General features: G+C 40.0%; 1 protein-coding gene across 1 annotated transcript in view; it reads right to left on the bottom strand.

The window, feature by feature from the left end:
- Positions 1-14,827, bottom strand: part of FRAS1 (Fraser extracellular matrix complex subunit 1) — a 452,220-nt gene that overhangs the window by 246,681 nt on the left and 190,712 nt on the right. The window contains exons 8-14 of the mRNA XM_011966222.1: positions 14,116-14,217; positions 13,630-13,821; positions 8,825-8,914; positions 6,103-6,138; positions 4,563-4,710; positions 2,978-3,121; positions 971-1,105 (exon numbers count right to left, since the gene is read on the bottom strand). Of these exons, the coding sequence (XP_011821612.1) occupies positions 971-1,105; positions 2,978-3,121; positions 4,563-4,710; positions 6,103-6,138; positions 8,825-8,914; positions 13,630-13,821; positions 14,116-14,217 (847 nt within the window). The remainder of the gene's footprint in view (positions 1-970; positions 1,106-2,977; positions 3,122-4,562; positions 4,711-6,102; positions 6,139-8,824; positions 8,915-13,629; positions 13,822-14,115; positions 14,218-14,827) is intronic.

Here is a 14,827-nt window from a genome sequence, read left to right as displayed (position 1 = left end):
CCCTTGCATGACATCCAAGACCTTCCCCTGGTCCATCTGCCTTTTCAGATTTCCTTGCCACCACACACCCTGCCTTAGTTTCTGGGCACATCTAATTATCTGTTCTCCTGAAGACAAACTCATATCTCTGCCCCTTGTCTTTGTTCTCACCATTAACCCTGATATGGTTTGGCTCTGTATCCTGACTCAAATCTTATGTCAAATTGTAATCCCCATGTGCTGAGGGAGGGACCTGGTGGGAGGTAATTGGATCATGGGGACGGTTTCCCCTATGCTGTTCTCGTGATAGTGAGTGAGTTCTCATGAGATCTCATGGTTTAAAAGTGGCACTTCCCTCTTCATTCTCTCTCTCTCTCTCTCCTGACACCGTGTAAGACGTGTCTTGTTTCCCCTTTGCCTTCTGCCATGATTGTAAGTTTCCGGAGGCCTCTCCAGTCATGCAGAACTGTGAGTCAATGAAACCTCTTTTCTTCACAAATTATCCAGTCTCAGGTAGTTCTACATGGCAATGTGAAAACAGACTAATACAACCCCCATCTTCCATTTCTGCATTTAAAAAATTACTTATACATTTACTCTTTAAACTTATAATTATAATCTCTATTGAAAAAATGGCCAAGTATAAACAAATTAAGTTATATTATGACTACTCCTACCTCAAGAGACTATTATGATATTAAGAATTTCAACTAGATCTCAGTTAAAAATATAAAACAAAAGTAGGCATATAAGTCCACTAAATCATATTGATAAGAACCTAATAACCTAATAAGATTATTAAAACAACATCTCAACATGTATCATTCCTCTAATACACTGTTCTCCTCATCCCATCAGAAGTCTTGTTCAGAGTTTCTTCTCATATTGGAAAAAGTGCTTACAGCTCCTGGTGGCCCCAGATCACTTGGTGGGGTCAGGGTTGGGGAGCTGTCTTGGGAGTTGGCCCAGCTGTGACCCAGCCAGAGATTACCTGCACAGGAATGGTGATCTTGGTAGAAGCCGTCCCCACAGGTAGATACACACTGCCCGTGTCGCATCAGCAAGGGAGGCTGGCAGGATGAGCACTCCAGCCCACTGGTACACGTGGAGCACTGGGGCTGGCAGGCTGATTCCAGATAATGTTGAAGAAAGAGAAAGGGATCATTTGATTAGCTGAAAGACACCACCCCCATGCCAGTGCTTACACAGCCCAATGTTGAGGCTCCAGGTCCCAAACAGAAAATGCAGACAAATAATTTTAACAGCCATCATCTGTATAGCACACAGTTCATGTCAGCCACTGTTTGAGTGCTTTACATATATGAATTCATTTAATTCTCACAACAACCCTGGGAGGTAGATATTGTTAATCCCAACTTTACAGAGTAGGAACAGACTCAGAGAGATTAAACAACTTGCTCATGGTCACATGCTGGCATTTGAAACCAGGCAGTTTGGCTGAGGAGTCTGTGTTCTTTTCCTCTTATCCAGTAGCCCCCGATATCTTTGTCACTCAACCTTTTAGCAAGATCTCTTGCCCCCTTTCCACCAATACTGTATGAAAGAGATATAAGTAACTTTCAAAAAGGTTGAAGATTATATGAATTAGGAAAGAAAGTATGGAGGAGTGAATAATTACAAAAATAATAAAAGCAGCTAACTCTTATTAATCCTTGGCTGTATCCTAGACATCAGTCTAGGCACTTAACATGTATTAAAACACCTGGTCCTTATAACCACCCTCTGAGGAAGGTACTGGAATTACCCTCACTTTATAGATAAGAATGTGGAAGATACCAGGTGCAGTGGCTCACACCTGTAATCCCAGCACTTTGGGAGACATAGGTGGGTGGATCACTTGAATCCAGGAGTTTGAGACCAGCCTGGCCAAGATGGCGAAATCCTGTCTATACTAAAAATACAAAAATTAGCCGGGTGTGGTGGCAGATGCCTGTAATCCCAGCTACTCAGGAGGCTGAGGCAGGGAGAATCACTGGAACCCGGGAGGTGGAGGTTGCCGTGAGCTGAGATCATGCCACTGCACTCCAGCCTGGGTGACAGAGTGAGACTCCATCTCAAATAATAATAATAATAATAATAATAAAAAGAATATGGAAGCAGAGAGAGGTTAAATATTCACAATCAGGTATAAACCTACACACTTTTTTTTTTTTCTTTTCTTTTGAGACGGAGTCTCACTCTGTTGCCCAGGCTGGAGTGCAGTGGTGCAATCTTGGCTCACTGCAACCTCCACTTTCTGGGTTCAAGAGATTCTCCTGCCTCAGCATCCCAAGTAGCTGGGACTACAGGCATGCGCCACCACACCTGGCATAATTACACACTCTTAAATGGATAATTAACATCACAAGTCAGAAATAAGGGAATCGTAACAGATCTGACATCTGACATCAACCAAGTCAACTCTCCCAAGTAAGGTCTCCTTCTCAGAAGTAGCATCCAGAAATGCACATAAACCCATTCTGGATCCTCTGGTAGCCCATAAGAGATAAGCTCTATTACTATCTGTTTGATAAGAGCAAGTTGGTTAATTTCTCTGACCCACAAGTTCCCCATTTGCAAAATTAGAAAGCTGTAGTAAATGATCTTGAAGGTCTATGTCAATTCTAAGTTTCTATCCTGGATTAAGTACTTTAAGAAATGAGCCCAGGTATCCTGATGATATTACTATCCCTGAAAGTCTTCAAAAATAAAAAAAACTCAACTATGACTACCTAACAACCTCTACATCACCTGTCTTCCAATAAGCACCAAAATACCTATAAAATGGCAGAAAAAGAGACCTGCAGGTAGAGAGGGCAAGTAACCTATAGATGACATTACTACCTTCTAGAGGTTTTTAGACATTGTGCATCTCAAAAACATGCTGCATGCATGACCCCCTCCTTGACAATATTGAGTCTCAGTTTAAGAATCACAATCTTTGATGAGTCTGCCTCCCACACACCACCACCTCTGGGTTGTCCACTCAGAGCCATACCTAAACAGAGACTGCCAGCTTGGTAAAATCCCAGCCCACAGCTGTGCACACACCGTCCATTCTGCAGTAACTTGGTGGGATCTTGGCAGAGGTCACAGTGGTCTGGAGAGTGAGAGCATGTCAAACAATCTGGATGGCAATGAACTGAAATCAAGCACAAAGAAGGGGAGAACTCAGTGAACTCCATCTATTATTTCTCTTACATCCTTCAGAAAAGCATCTACAAGGTATGCAGCATTACATAGAACATGAAGAACAGAAAACTGTGGGACTTAGATATGAAAAAGCCTCCTAAATAGCAAGAAAAAAAAAAAAAGAAAAAAAAAAAAAAAGCATTTCAATGCGAGATTGCAAGGAAGTTTTCCTTGTCTGAAATTCATCACTGTCTCCCATAGTTTCAACATGAAGATACTAGAAGAACAGCCTCTACCCGCTGGAATACTTCAAGAAACAGGAATGACTACTTCCATAATGTATGATTTAAACAGATTCAATAATTTATGATACCTCCGATGTTCTTCTTAAGCTTCGACATGTACAAACAGTTCAGACATAAAACCTACAATGTTTAAAAATAGTTATTTTTATCTAAGAAAAATGCAGCTCATTTTCTTCTTTTTCTCCAAAATTTCAAATCTCATTTTCAGTAATTAGGGTTATCACTGAATTTAGTGGTAATTATCAGCAAGGGACTTCTTTTTTCAGGTTTTGAAGTTGTCAAGGACCTGATTTTCGGTATATATAGTGCATAATAATATGCTAAATGTTTGTTTTGGAAAGCCCAGAGAGCCCTTTGGTGAAGGTAACATAATTAAGCCATAAAGTGGCTTTGCTTTTTCCTTGATAAACTCTCCAGAAAAACACTGCAATTAGCCAAAATAAGTTGAGTGCAACAAGAGCAACTGCCAATATGAAAATTATGGCCTGTGAATGAAAACAATTAATTATGAAATATGAATGGAAGAAAATGCCACTTCTCCAAAAGAGACTAAGCTTATAGGCAAATTACTACTCAACCAGAGCAACTCCAGTGCCTGCCAACAATTATTAAGTGGAACTAATTCAACCCCAGGTGACTTGAAAGCAAAATTGCAGAACAAGTAGACAAAATTATCTTTTGGAAACAATTAATGAGTCTGTAAACTTTAAAAACCCATTTGAGAACTCCAAAAGGAACCACCTGTTTAATAGCTCACCTTAAGAACAAAGAACACCCATAATAAACTTTGAGAAATTATTTTTATATTTTGAACAACAGAAGACAGATTTACCTTTACAAGTCTTCAAACATGTTGTTTGATTTTCACAATAATTTTGCAAGATACATAAGGCATATTTTATCAACAAGAAAATTGAGGCTTAAAGAGGGTCAATGACTTGCCCAAGGTCACATGCTCATAATCTGTTGAGTTTGGTAATTACATGGACAAAGATTAATTAGCATCATTTGTTAGAAAAATTATGGAGAAACACACAAACCCATTGGTTAACTAAACAAAAAAGAAGCAAAGGGTTGGGGAAGAGAATCTCTGAGCTTTTTGGCAGTAAAACTATCTCAGTAGAAACAGAGGAGACATGGACTCACCTGATGTGCAGTCTGGACAGCACCGTCCCTTCACCTCTAAGGCCAGTGTGCCCACTGGACATGGTGGACAAGAGGGCTTGTAGCAAGTTACCTGAGTCCCTCGGCACTCACACACCTTGCAAGGGCCATCTTCCCACTTCTCTCCCTCCTACGTAAAAAAGTGAAGAACAGCATTGTCATCGGGGTACAGTAATTCAGAAGAGAGTTTGCTGCTGAAGAACTTACAATTTCCATAAGGACAAAGTGAAGGCAGCTAATCAGTACTCTGCCAAATCTAACTCTGAAATAGAACAACAGCAAAAGAGTCCTAAATTTAAAAAGACAGAATTTATCTTTCTTTGTTCATAATGGGTTTATTTCAACGTAGAGCATCAGCCGAAATATTTTAGGCACACTCAGAGATAAGCTGTGAAAGTATTCTAGGACTAATGGAATATGTAAAAGGCATTTAAAACTTGTTTCTCAACCTCTTTCACCAAAAACATCAAAGGAGATTACAATGTACCTAGTGATTAGCAGGTGAGTTAAATACAATCTTTAAAATAACAGTGGGACACTTAGTTAAAAACCTGAATTTCCTTATGGTTACCACAGTAAGAGTTAACAGTTGAGTCATTATATTCTAAAGATTAAAACTTTTGCAGGCCTACTTTTAATGGGCTGTAGATGTGCCCTAAGCTTTCACACACTAAAATACTCTTTTCATCCAAGCAAATTACGAAAATAAACATTAGTAGTCGGCAGAGATTCCAAATTGAATTGTGAAGAACAATTCATTTTTGCTTACAGGAAAGAGACAGAGTTTCTTACCAGAAAGTATTGGGGTGATGAGGGAGGTGAAACAGGAGAAAACAGGAGAGCAGATTTTAAAGTAACAATTTTATAAAATGCTTATTAAGTCAGCAGACATTGAACATCTCAAACAATTAATGTGACGGTATTTAGCAAAATGAACATTAAATGTTACAAAACTGAGCAATACTATCTTGAGAAGGCATAAGTGCTTTTCTTCCATTTGAAAGCAGACCCGTCTCGAGATCAGACCCCTTATTGTAAGAATGCTGTGTTAAACGCTTGCATTTTCCCTTTCAAAGAAACCATATAACACTGTCCTGTAGACAATCTGGAGAGAACAAATTCGGGATTGTTTGGGGAATGAATGTTTGCAAACCCAGGAAGCTCTTTCTTCAGCACTTTGCAGTACATAAAACTCTACCGATGGTTAAACTGAGTTTTCTAGGCCAGAAAAAAATCAGGGAGAGAAAAATATCACAAGCAAGGGAAAGAATCTATGTAGGAGCTTGTGGTTAGAGAAGTATTAATTATCAACTGCCTAAAACAATTGGCTAAAGAAAAGAGCAAAAGTTCAATGCATCAAAGTCTGAATTATCATTAAGACCCTTAATTTCTGGTCATAGTGCCATCAAATGTGACTGTTAAAAATACTAAGGTACTACGTTTTCCCCATGATATTTCATGCAGATCATTACATAAAACAATTTTATAATGATCTATGTACAAGTTAAAAAGCTATACTTACTGGAATACGTTTAACTTCACTAGCATTTGAGGACATCTAGGAACAAAGAGAAATGTCTTTATTATGCCACTAAAAACACTATTAGGCTGATCTATTTATTTTTTCATTAGGAGTTATCCATTTTTCCCAAGTAACATGCAACTTTATTTATTGGTTATGAATAGAGATGAAATCTATCTTATCAAAAACAAGAAAAGCATACTAATCTGAGATGAAAACAACACACCTAGGAAATACTTCTGAATTCTCACTTTGTGCCTGAGTACTTGGTTTCAATTCCCCTCAACACTAAGGACTTTATGGTCAAGGAACCTGAACTTGCAAGGGCAAATTCTTGAATTTTGCATGGTGCCAGAGCATGATGGAGATTTGTACTTATTTAAAATAACTTCGTTTTCTTTACTTTCACTGAGTTTAATTTATCTCCAAAAATGAGTAGGAAAATGGATACTACGAGAAAATATAAATTCAACATTTATAGGGAGGCTTTAAAACCTCCTAAATTCTTAGGAAATGAGAATGACTAAAGTGTGATCTATCACTAGGAAACAACGCCAACAGCAAAATAATAACATGCCTATGTTTTCAGCTTTTTAAAAATCGTGCCAAGACAGCACTGTTCTAAGTGCTTCACACATAACATCTCTACAGCCCCATGAGGTAAGTACTATTGTTATCACTAGTTTCCACTGAGGATTCAGTAACTTGCCGAAGATCACAGTACACAACAAAGTAGAGATTTGAACCTAGAGCCTGCGCTGTTAACACTATACAATACTGCCTCCCCAGAATGTACAGAAACACTGGAAGGTTGACGGATGTAATTTACCCAAATCAGAAAAAAAAGAAAAGGAAAGGAAAAAAAAAAAGTGTGGAGGAATCAGTTCACCAGTCAAAGTCTTTATTCCTAATTTGTAGACAGTAGTTCCCCCTTATTCATGGTTTCACTTCCTGCAGTTTCAGTTAACCCTGGTCAACTATGGTGGGAAAATACTAAATGGAAAATTCAAGAAATATAAAATTCATCAGATTTGAATTGCATGTCATTCTAAGTAGTATGATGAAAATCTCAAGTTGTCTGGCTCCATCTTGCCTGGGACCTGAGTCCTTCCTTTGTCCAGCATGTCCACGCTGTAGATGCCACCGCCTGTTACTCAGGAGCCATCTTGGTTATCAGAGCCACTATCTCAGTATCACAGTGCTTATATTCAAGTAACTCTTGTTTTACTTAATAATGCCCCAAAATCCAAGAGTAGTGATGCTGGCAACTTGGATATGCCAAAGAGAAGCTGCAAAGTGCTTCCTTTAAGTGAAGAGATGAAAGTTCTTGACTTAATAACGAAAGAAAAAAATTTATGCTGAGGTTGCTAAGGTCTAAAGTAAGAATAAATCTATCTATGAAATTGTGAAGAAGTAAAAACAAATTTGTGCTAGTTTTGCTGTTGCAGCTCAAACTGCAAAAGTTACAGCCATAGTGTGTGATAAGTGGTTAGTTAAGATGGAAAAGGCATTAACTGTCAGTGGAAAACATGAACAGAAATGTGTTTCAATTGACGCCAGTCAGGATCAGTACTACTGACAGTTTCAAGCATCCACTGGGGACCTTGGCACATATTCTGTGATAAGTGGGTACTACTGTAATCCTATTCTGACCGGTCAAAGAAGCAGTTGTTTTTATGACCAACTGGCATATTTTAAAAAACATAATGAATTTATCAACATTCCAATACCCAACATGAAAAACATGGGCTACATAAATTCAGAAAATTTGAAAAGATTAAGAGAAATGTATTTCCTTTGGGTAATAGAAAAGTGCAGACAGAGGGCAAAATAAAACCTTAGTAAATAGAGTTTTACCCCACGTGTAATCAAACAAAACCTTGTCACTGCTACCTGCAAAATAAATCTAGAGCCTGGTCACTTTTTACCAAATGCACCACTTCTTGCCTAGGCCAAGCCACCATTGCCCTTTGCCTGGACCATTACAAAACCCCACTAACCAGATCGCCTACCTCCAGTTTCATTTCCTTCTGTCACTCACCCATGCAGCAGCCAAAGTGGTCCTTTCATGAGTTAAGTGAGAGTCCAGCACTCTTCTGCTCAAAACTCCCCAACAGCTCCCATCTGCCTCAGGGTAAAGAACTGTGGTCTCTAGGCTACTTACCAGACCTCATGGCCAATGCCTTTCTCCCTCATTCACTAAGTTCCCACCAGACTCCAAATTCTTGAACATGCCAAACACACTTGTATCTCAATGACTGTGCATTTCCTGATCCCTATTCCTGGTATGTTTCCTCCTAGACATCTACCCGGCTCCCTCCCTTCAGGCTCTGCTCAAAGTTTTCTGTAAGAGAAACCTTGCCATTTTATATAAAGGAACACACCCCCTACATCCCACCGTCCTGCACAGCTACTGTCTGGCCCACTTGCACTGCTTTATTCTTCTTCGTAGTGCTCCTCAGCACCTGACGTGTAGTATGTGTGGTGTGTGTGTGTGTGTGTGTTTTCTGTGTCCCTATACCACAAAGTATGCCCCACCAAGACAGCAGAAACTCTGCCTGTTGTATTCCCTTCTGTGTCCCCAGAGCCTGATGCATAGTAGGTGCACAATAACATTTGTTGAACAAAGGCATGGGTAAAAGAAACAAGAAGGTAATGTCCCCTCATTAGATTAATTTTGAATTAATTTTAAATCATCTTTGGTTATTAGCCTGATACTCACAAATTTTCCGTTTCCTTCATAAACACAATAACCATTCCTTGAAATGCATTCAGGACAACATTTTCCATCTAAGTGAATTAATTCTTCACCCTGTAGAAATAAGGGTTGCAGTGGCACATATATCAAATTAACATCTCCAGGTAGCAGGGCTAAATTGCGAAGCAGTTGGGTTCCCTGACTGGAATGAGAAACCCTGGCACACAGTTGGCTCTGGCCCTCTTCCTGTTTCATCTCCCCGTGTGCTGTCTTCCTATGGGGAGTCTAGTCCACACAGCACACTCCTCCATGTGCCTTTTCTTTCCTTTTATGGTGAATACTTATGCTCTGATCCGTCCATAATTTTCTACCCGTGCCCAGGAGCTCACGTGAATAAGAAGGATGACCAAGGTTAATGTTATAGTCTAGGAAAGTTATGAGTTTCAGAAAAGGATCACAGTACCTTAAACATGCAATTTGTGACTTTAGTTTCATTAACAGTGCTCAAATCAAACCACCAATTTTCCCTGAATACAAAATCAGATGCATCCCTTTATGCACAGATGTAGTCTTGGGCATAAATTAAGCAGTAGAAAACTAAACTTTACTCAATATTCTGAAACCCTTACTGCTAGTCAACTCATATCAAAACTATTCTTAAAATTATAAGCGGAATAATCTTAATTTAGCTACCCTGCCATATTTGTGGATATTTAACTTTCCAAGTCTTATCATTTTCATTTCCCAGTATTGATAATTTTAAAATTTTTATTTTTTTATAAAATAATAAATGCTTGCTGTAAAAATGTAAATAATTTGCAATTCTCTAATTTAGAAAGTGTAATTCCACTGAAGTCCCATCTCCCAGAAAATCTGATGTTAAAAACACCATCTCTGTTTCTAATTTTTCATGTGTATACACTAACATCTGATCTATATGTTAGTATTCTACACTAACATATAATATCTGTAGTCTAAAGAGTATTCTTTAAAGCACTTTTCACTTTCGAAAGATATATCTACTTTCTAAAGAATGGTAATGTTTCTCTAAATATTTAATATTTAATCTGGGGCCTGTATTATATTTAAAAGTGTAGAAACCACGTTAAATGAAAAATGAATAATATAAATTTGCATAAACAGAATAATCATAATGATATTTTGTTTAAAAACACTGTACTAATGACAAATATTATGAAAGCATTGGTTGTCTCTGGATGCACTGGATGTCTTTGATAGCATTATAGATGGATTTTTAAGTCTCTTTTCCAGTTTTCTTGAGCCTTCAAAATTTTCTAGAACGAATATGTTATTTTACTGAGAGAAAATCTAAACATTTAGAAGAAACACAAAAATACATAAATGATTATAATTATTTTGGAGTTATATAGATTACTGTCCATCAAGATTTCACATCAATCAGAGGCCAGTAGGGAGCAGGGGGTACTACAGAGAGCAGATGTATTTACATATAAATTGTTTTGCAGAAACGTGACAAATCAGTTGGTAGTGAAGGCATAACACAGAAACACCGAAATTTGCTTTCAAAGCATATAAAAGAGTTGATACGCATGTAATCTAAGTCACTTAAAACAATGTTTTGAAACAAGACTGACTATGCGTACTTCTGTAAAAGACGAAACTCATGAGCGATTCTTGAGTGTCCACTAAAATATATACAGACAAAACTAAAAAGTGACTCCCTATCACCTAAATGAGGCAAAGAAAGTGGCTGGGGTGGTGGTGGGGCGGGGGCAGGTATTGAAAAAATTGTGGGAGGGAAATTAAAGCTTGTAGCAAAATACACAGAAGAGGGTAAGCACTCCATAAATGTGAGCTGCTTTGCCAGGCTCCCCTGGAGGTAAATTCCCTCAAAAGAGTGCTTCCTTTTCCTGATGAGCAGGTTAGTTAGTCCAATCTCAGTCTTTGGACTGGTGGATGTAGGTATGACTAGGTAGGGAAAGGATAGAAACAGAAAGGCCTAGGCAACAGGAAGGTTGTTCTCGACCTTCAAACACCACTGTAAGTAACAGTAAGCACTGCTCCTGGGGCACAAGGATTCGGTTTTGGTGAGGTGGGAGGTTTCAGATAGATCTGCTATTTATAGAAGCAGCCTGAATGCCCCAAACCACATCAGTTCACTGCAGTGGGGAGTTCACTCCAATTAGCATTAGGCTTTTGAGTAAAATTGCTTTCAGAAACAAACATACTCTTTCCCTTTAAAGAGGGTTCTGTTGCATAGGCCAGACAGAAATCTACCCTTTCCCCACCTAGTCATACCTACAGCCACCAGACCAATGATTAAGACTGGCCTAACCTGCTCATCGGAAAAGGAAACGCTCTTTTGAGGGAACCTGCCTCCACTGGAGAGGGGAAAGGCAGCTCGCATTTACCATGTGCCTACCCTCTCCTATGCATTTTGCTCCAAGCTTCAATTTTTCCCGTTCCATTTTATGCTTCAGATGTGAATGCTAGGTCCTTTTCTTTAAAAGCTAATTTGACTTCTTCACCTGAATTCAGGTTCGAAGACATCATCAAATCTAGAAATATGAAAATCATTATATTGTGCTAGCCTACCATTGATTTGTTTATGTTTCAATGTTTAGAGATTTGGTGGAATATAGCAAAGACAAAGACCAGGTCATTTTCTTCTTTTTTAACAACAAAAACTGTATGCTGATTTCAAAGATATTCAGAACGCTGCCGTTGATAACCAATGTGATCATGAAGACAACAGTGAAGCTGCACACCTTTGCCTCTTCTTTTAAAAATTAACTTCTCTGTATCTTTTTGAAGTGCATTGCACTCACACTTAATCCACCCTTGGTATCCAAGATCAGAAATCAAAATGACCTTGATATTTTACAGAAGAAGACAGGCAGAAAGTGGGGTAGAACTGAATAAAAATATCAACAGGGCACTTCCACTATGCCCCTTGGCAGACATAGTCATTTCCTCTGGGAGCTCCTAATATATTTAACTCATATTTTCATTGGTGCCATGCTATAATTTTTGCTTACATATCTGACTTCCTAAAAAGCCTGGAAACTCTTAAGGTCATAATGTGCCTTATTCATCTTTTTATCACCAGTGATACAAGTTAAGCAGGAGTTAGGAAATTAGTACATCCGGGCTTTATTTAACAAGGTCAACAGAAACATGGCATATAAAGAAGACTAAGAGATATTTTTCATCAGATTCAATGTCAGTTAAAATTTCACTTCTGGTAGAGTTTCTAGTTTAGAACTCAGGGCTTTAAACAAAACTTGGGAAACATGGAAGTAACATGGAAAAAAACAATTTAGCTGGTTAAAGATCTGGAGAAATAGGCGAGGCATCAGAACTCCTCAATTCATAAAAGAAAAGACTAGTAACTAGAAAGGGATGAGAGAGTGTTATGGGGTGGCTTGAGGAATACTGAAGTGCTCTCCACTTTGGCAGCTAATCCTCACATTCTCTAAGAATAGCCAAGAATGCCTGGCTCACGCCACCATAGCCAGGTGTCACAGCTGACAGCAGCAGGCAGGCATGTGGAAATGCAGAAATGCTGGGGATACAGGCTAAACAATTTTCTGTGACTGAGACTCTTTATTCAGATCTCACTGAAATTAGACGGTTAAAGGACCCACCCTACCAGAATCTCCTCTCCCACATTTTTCGTAAATTCTAGGATGTTACATAAACGAAGGCCTTAGAAAATGAAATGAGATCTTTGGGGCAGACTGCCGAGGCAGGGAAGCCCAGCCTCAGCCCGAGAGAGACAACAAAAAAGGGCCCTGATTAGGTTTTCTTCTCATCTTCATCCAACCACCCTGACTCCCCTAATGTGAAGAAAAGAAATGAAAAGGCATGTGGGAGGAAATAAATCTGCAAAAAGCAAGTCCCTCTTTACCTAAATATGTCTCAACTCTGTCAAGACCTACAAGTAGGAGACAAATTGAAAAATAACCCTGCCAATGACAGCCATGTCTGAAAGGTTGTTCCTCCTTAGGCTCAGGGTTAAGAGGAGCTGAGAAGTAGGGGAGAAGAACTAGAAAGAAAAATGCCTTCACAGAAACCCAGGGCTCCAGATATTTCTAATTTCCCTCATCGACTCAAGTCCATGGCCCAGAGGGAAATTGGTGGGGCGGAAGGGAGCGGTGAGGAAGAAGGAGACAACTTTAAAAGCAATTTGTTTTGTAATGGGTCAAAATCAAGTTCAAAGAGAAAAAAAAAAGTCATTTCCCTCCAATATACAGTGTATCTATAGTCCAAACAGAGGCTGCTTTGTTAGAAGCTTCTAGAAATTCTGCAGACAGCAGAGGTTAACAGAGGCCAATGGAGTTAATTGTTTATAAGGTCCCCTTTGCTCTCTTAAAAACAGAAAGCATGTTATGTTTTTTCCTGATCCATGGAAGTGGCCCCTCTCATTCTGCTAAATGCTGTCAGTGAGGCCTACAACAAAAGCCCGGCCACCAGCACACCTGTGGACCCTGTTTCACAGCCGGGACGAACTGGGCTCACCATCAGCAAAGAGATCCAGCTGCGCTGTCTGATAGGCTAATGTCCCATATCATGTCCTTCCCTTTCACATCTCTGGCTCAGGGCTTCCAATTTGACCAGATGCACAGAGAGTTAAAAGCTCCAAGGGGCTGTTCCGAGCTAGTCTGAACAAACAGTGACATTCATTTTATACCATGGAATCTTTATGCTAGAAGGTCATATGAAATGTTTGAGAAGTCAATGTGGACATCCCTGCTGCTGCCAAGAAGTAAAGAAGAGGCAGGGCCCCTTACTATCCCATTAGAAAGAGCTGCAACAGTCGTAATGGAAAGGCCCCTGCTTCTTACCTGGGCACACTCCACTTTGGCACACTCTCCAGTCTGGCAGGTCACTTGGCCATGATCACACATGCAGAACTCACAGGCCGAGCCCTTCCACATTTCATCCTGGTACCGCACAACCCCATCATAGGAGCAGCTCCCAGCAGGAGACACACATTCCTCACAGCATTGCCCATGACGCCGAGCCCTGCTCTGACCCTAGGACACAGGGAGCAAGGTGAGGGGCAGTCCTCAGGAGACAGTGAAACACTCGAGCCAACAGAGGCAGGAGGACCCAAAATACCAAAGCTCTACAGGGCTCTTTCCCTGGCCCGATCCACGATGGGCAGGATCCCTTGCACCTCAACCCTTCTTCCTAGGAAGCAGAGCTCTCATATCTTTATGTAACTTTGCAAACATTATACAACTTTTGATTCCCCTGGGAATAAGAAGTGCATTCCTTAAATGATCCAGAATAGAGCTTAGACAAGTAAGGTAAACACTCTCAAATACCTTTCCGCATCTCAGGGGCAGGCAGGCCTGTTTGTGACACCTGACCTCACCCCGGTCACATATACACGTGGTGCAGGCATTTTCACTCCACTGCTCACCATGCTGCATGAAGACAAGAAAGAAGAATGTGGAAAATCAAACGTCCCATACATCAAACAGAAGCACTGACACATAAGATACCTGATTTTTATTACATTTGTAAGCTGAGCCACATTGAATGTACTCTTGAGAAATGATAACATTTAGATAGGAATAGCTTCTATGAAGACAGTCAATAAATGTCCAAAGTAGACTTTAGATTAATTTTCATTCACCTATATTCATTCTACAGGTATGTTGAGGGCCCATTCTGTGCCAGGAACATAGAGACTCGGGACACTGAGATGGGCAGAAAGCCCTTGTTGACTGGCTCATCCATGGCATTCTTTAGCTCTTGGCTTTGCCAGGAGGCCCAGCCCTCACTGCCATATACTCACTTTGCCAGCTTCCCTTGCAGCTAGGGCCTGGACACTGTCCAACCGGAGGGGACCTCAGGGGAAATTTGCTAGAGTGGTGGAGGTCAAAGTAAAAATTCTCCTCCCACATGAAACAAAATCCCACCCCTCTCTTCTACCAACCTTTAGTAATAGCTGTGTGAGGATGAGCTGCCCAGGGCTGAGGAGGTCTCCTTGGGGATGGGATGGGACAAGATGAAGGGCAAATGCCAGCATGT

The sequence above is a fragment of the Mandrillus leucophaeus genome, unplaced genomic scaffold (assembly GCF_000951045.1).
Source record: "Mandrillus leucophaeus isolate KB7577 unplaced genomic scaffold, Mleu.le_1.0 Scaffold75, whole genome shotgun sequence".
Classification (NCBI taxonomy): domain Eukaryota; kingdom Metazoa; phylum Chordata; class Mammalia; order Primates; family Cercopithecidae; genus Mandrillus; species Mandrillus leucophaeus.
Note: the sequence above shows the minus strand (reverse complement) of the source record. Positions and strands in the feature narration are given on the sequence as shown.